Raw genomic sequence first — 5,277 nt, 5'->3', positions numbered from 1 at the left:
GAGTTAACAGAGTTATTGATGCTTTTTATAGAATAGACGGTGAGAAAATTTATCATTTCAAAGGACCTGCAAAACCCTGCTATTGTAGACGGCGTTATGTGTATTCCCTCCGGTGTCATTTCTTAGACGTGTTACTATTGGCTACTCGAGACAATTGGGTGTCAAAATGAATAAAACATTTATAAACGCTGTTGTGATTGGCTTATACGTCGAGAGAGCTGTGATCGAGTCCTGCTAGCGCCGTATTGATTGCCTACTCCGTTACTGCGTTGCATAGCGAATTGTAAGCTGGAATTGTCTTTCTTTAACGGAAGACTGCAGTTTTTAAGTATCACTTTACTCTAAGTGATATTTCAGAGGTATTTAGAGGTTTTCTATCGCGTTTAAAGACGATTTTCGTGGGCTGTTATCCAAAGGAAGCTTGCAGAAGCATTTGCTGATTATGCCGCCATGATTGCGAACTAAGCTCAGAAGATCCTTTCATAGTTGTCTGCTAAATCATTCGCTCGGAACACTAAAGTATTGCTGATGTGTAGCTGCAATTAGCAGCAAGCAAACTGGATCCACTCGACGACTTCGATGCGTCCAAAATGGACGATTTTAACGATGATGGTAGGTCTAAGCTAAAAGGGACGAAGTGCGAATGTATAAGCTTACAAATTTATACATTGTACTAACAAGTTATGGGGAAGCCTGGAGTTATGGCGGTTATTTTTTATACAGGCGGCAATTAATTGTGTGTTTGTTGTTCAGATGATGAAATGCACGACAAATCTTCCCATGGCCGGCTTCGAAAGAGAAAAGCAAACCAATCTTTTATGATTAAAGAGTAAGTCTGCATTGTATTTGTCTGAAACAAGCTCATTTCTGTCTAGAGGAGCTTTCTTTGATAGAAATGTGTTCTAAGCTATTTCGATGTCGTTTAAACATTTACACTTTTTGTATTGTACAGAGAGGATTCCGATGATGACGATATTGAAAAGGGGGATAACAAAATGCCCAGGTAAATTGGTCATTTTCTCCACAGGAAACATTGAACTTTGTTGTGATGTAAGTTGTGTTGTAAGGTTGTTCGCTAGGAGGGTCGCTGGAAACAAAGGCCTTGTTTGGCGAATACTGTTTTGAGATTGAATTAGACAAGTTTATGTACCATTTCCTGTGGTTGTTTGCTTGTCATGAAGATTTGCACTTATTGAAAATACTGCTAGTGAGATTTTTGACCGAAAACGCTTGCAAAGGTCTTGATTTTATAACACGGCACAAGTCGTTTGTTTTAATAGCAAATCTCCGGTTTATAACGAGAGTTTATGGCCAAACTCTTATTTTCTACACTACAGTATATTGTAATATGCACTGATATTCTATGTTAAAACGATGTCTTTTTAATATTTACAGAACATCAGACGAAAATAACAAAGAGAAGTTTGCCAGGTATTCAATTACGTTTATTGATCGCATCACGTACAAAGTTTTGGTAGCTTCTATCGAAGAATCTTTGCTTCAAAACACGAATTTAGAAGCCATCAAAGACCTTTGTAGTAATGCTTACTTTTGTTGTTGAAAGATGAAGGCGTTTATGGCAGTCATTCATCAATCTTTGCCCACTATACATAACTCTAATTTCAAGGGCCGGCAGTTGTAGTTCTTGTGCTTCCCAGATGTTTTCTTTGACGAAAATGTTTTACATTTAAACATACATTATTCTAACTGAACTCAAACTTAAGATAATAAATATACATTGTGAGTTTTCTGAGAACATCATAAAAAGTTGATCAAGGGTATTTTTTTTGTCTTTGACTAAGATCAGTTGAACAAGCTAGGTCTATGTTTTGTTTTCTTTTTGCCAAGGGTAAACCATGGTTAATTGACAAGCTTTTGCTAGAATTATGGTAAACATGGTGGCCAGTTTTGTTTAGTAAATTTTTAATGCATTGTGGTGGTCTATAGAGAAAAAAACTCTGTACAAATGTACAGTTACATATAATTATGTATTCAAAACTTTTAACGACTATAAATGGAGATCCTACGTTTGAAATTTATCAGACCAACAAGTTAACTGGCACTTGACTCATAATTTTTCCATTTGGTTTACAGCATAAAATTGAGAGATCAGTCGGTATACTGTATCCAGTTTGACGTATATTGACAAAAATCTTTCGATTAAAAAAATTATATACATCTTGTTGGACATTTTAGTGTGTATTGCAGACAGTACTGCATATTTTTACAACTCTTGATGTATTTTAGCAGGCTTGTGACATGCGTTAAAATAGAAATGTTGAGTAGAAATGTGCATCAAAACTTAAACTACCCACCAAAATGTCTGTTAAGAAATTTATTATCTAATACTGCAGACTTTGAGCTGCATTTTGCTTACCACTACAATATCCTTTAAATCGATTTCCTAGAGTACAAATTTGAGAAATGTGTTGCTTGCGTTATTTGCACTCTTGTGAGTGGAGTTTTACATTTTGGCACTTAATACCCGGGTGCGAGGAACTTTAATTTACCTATTTATGTTTTTAAGTGCGAGTGCCATGCAACTCATGGAAATTTTTCGGTTAATCATCATCATACATAACAGTCGGAACTCTTGTAAGTGGACACCCTCGGGATGCAAAAAAGTGGCCACTAGAGGTGAAGGGGATAGATGGCCGCTTACAGGAGCTTGGCCAGCTAACAAAAACTGGACAGACATGGATGACGACAAAACAAACACTGAAATATTGTACTATAATTACTGTAAAATCATTGTGATGAATGGCAATGTGAAGTTGATTGATAAAAACAAGATACATAGGTTGTCAATAGGATTTTATTTGGGGTGTCTGCTAACAGGAGCTCAAAAACAAAGAAAAAGTCTAAGGCGTAGTCTGTGAAAGTGTCCGCGGCCGCTTACAGGAATGTCCACTTACGAAAATTTAAAAAAACAGAGTTTGTATGGGAGTTAAAAGGAGGTTTCAAACAAGGTGGCCGTTAGTAGAGCTGTCCGCTTACGAGAGTGTCCGTTAAGAGAGCTTCGTGGGTATACTGTATTCTTTTACATCTGATTGTAAGTAACATGTTCTGCTGCCAACACAGAGCATGTTTGTTTTAACCTGGGATGCTGAGCTGTTCCGAATGCCTGCAGGTCATTATTTACACTCGAAAAGTTCTGTATATTGAAACTTGCACAACAGTTATTTGCAGCTCATCAAAAAAAGATACATCAACTGTCAAAGTGCAGGTTTCTAGTCTTCTGACTTATTAACCCTTAATTTCTTAATTTCTTATCCTTGCAGAGAAAATCACAGCGAGATTGAGAGAAGGAGAAGAAATAAAATGAATGCATACATAAACGAGTTATCTGACATGGTACCATCTTGTAACGGGTTGGCTCGTAAACCAGATAAACTCACAGTTCTTAGGATGGCTGTGAACTATATGAAATCTCTGCGAGGATCTGGTATGTAGTCATAGTACCATGTTCACATAACATTCACATCCTGATAATAATTACAGTCAACTCTCACCTTGCAGACACCTCACTATTATGGATTCCTCGTTATTATGTACAGGAGTTAAAGTCACGGCGAATAAGAATATTACTGAAAATAACTCTCGTTACTAAGGCCTTCCTTACGGGCACCAAATGGTGGTCCTGAAGGTGTCCGTTATAGAAGGAGTTGACTGTATTGACAATAAATATTCTAGAATGTGTGATTATAGAAAATATCCATATCACCCTTCAAAAGGTTATTGGAAATTATGAGGGGGTGGGTATTCTTAAAAGCTAAATAATTTTAAAGAATAGTGTGAAGCTAAATTAGAATTTTTTAGAGGAGTTGGGGCTGGAACCAAAAAACCTTCCCTGGCAGAGGTGTAGATATTTTCTGGAACAACACTATAAATGCGATGCTGTAAGAATTAGAACAGTTCAGTGAAAACCAGGAAAAAGAATGAGTCTACATAAAATTATAACAGCAGGAATGTTTTTGTTCTTCTTATCACGACTACCTAAAATGTTCTTTCACTTATTGTTTGCCTGCTATATTTATTTCTTTACCTATTTATACCATTCTGATATTGCTCTATCTGCTGTTATTTTCTAGGCCAAGGACCTAGCGACGTTGCCTATAAGCCTTCATTTTTGTCTGATGGAGAACTTAAGCACCTAATATTGGAGGTATAACTTCAATACTGCTGTTTTTTGATTTATTTTTAAAAGTGTATAGAAATACTTGACAGTAAAGGAAAGAAATACCGCTGTTCCTTGCAAAGGTTCAAAACTTGTAATGAGATCAATAAATATATTATTATGACTGAAATACAGAATACCGGAATACACCTACTTTGTGCAGTTATGGTTAAGTGGGCAGTACTCCAGATCGAGAAATCTGCGCCAGGGTCATTACTTAAGTTGTGTTCCATGGCAAGACACTTTACCCTTGAAGTGCTTCTCTCCACCCATGGGGGTACCCTGCTATGGACTGGCATCCCATCCAGGGGAGAGAAAAAATCCTAGTCACACAATGCTATTGAAACCAGGATAAGCTTTAGTAGTATAGGACACTTTGCCTTGATGCAGACTTAACCTTTTTGACAAAATTGAAATGCCCATTGAGGCCTTATGCGTCCAATGGCGCGATAAGGATTGATGATGATGATGATGAAATGCCCATTTGGGGAGGTGCCCATGTTAGAAAGGTGTCTGCTCTAGGGAGGAAGACTCTGTTTTCTGTCTGCATTGGAAAATTGCTTTCTGTAGAGCAGTTTCAGTAACTGTGCTTTACAATCACTTTGCTGAACTATTTTTGTTTGTTCCTCTTTACAGGCAGCAGATGGTTTCCTATTTGTTGTGAACTGCAGCACTGGAACTGTGGTCTATGTTTCAGACTCAATTACTCCAGTCCTAAACCAGCCTCAGGTAATTTCCAGAATTTGAGAAGGATTAATGCAGACTGGTAATATAAGGCCACTTACACTAAAGGCATGTTAACACGACAGAGAAAATTGGGTACAGACCCGTCAAAAAATCGATGCGGATCTGACCACTTTTGTTGAGGAACAGTCAAATCAAAACGGGGCCATATTTTTTTGTTTGGACCAATTTTTTGACGGATCTGTATCTAATTTTTTCTGTCTTAGATCTGTCATGTAAATGTGCCTTAAGAGGCAGTACCAAATGAATGTAAATTGTCAAAATTTTAAAACAGAAGTTCTGATAACTTTACTTATGGAAGGCTAGAGAATGGTTACAGGTTGATGGTTTGGTAAAGTATCAAACTCGAATGGGAG

General features: G+C 37.2%; 1 protein-coding gene across 1 annotated transcript; it reads left to right on the top strand.

Annotated features, from left to right (window-relative positions):
- Positions 1–231: 231 nt before the first annotated feature.
- LOC144639996 (aryl hydrocarbon receptor nuclear translocator 2-like) lies at positions 232–4,906 on the top strand (the record flags this gene model as incomplete). The annotated part of the gene is made up of 7 exons (XM_078499246.1): positions 232–612; positions 754–829; positions 953–1,003; positions 1,396–1,431; positions 3,282–3,445; positions 4,092–4,165; positions 4,814–4,906. Coding segments are annotated over exons 1-7 (516 nt in total), but the record flags the coding sequence as incomplete, so codon positions are not given.
- Positions 4,907–5,277: the final 371 nt, after the last annotated feature.

The sequence above is a fragment of the Oculina patagonica genome, unplaced genomic scaffold (genome assembly GCF_052425735.1).
Source record: "Oculina patagonica isolate OP01 unplaced genomic scaffold, crgOcupat unplaced162, whole genome shotgun sequence".
Lineage (NCBI taxonomy): Eukaryota > Metazoa > Cnidaria > Anthozoa > Scleractinia > Oculinidae > Oculina > Oculina patagonica.
The sequence above is the reverse complement of the archived record's forward strand: the minus strand, read 5'-3'. Positions and strand labels throughout refer to the sequence as shown.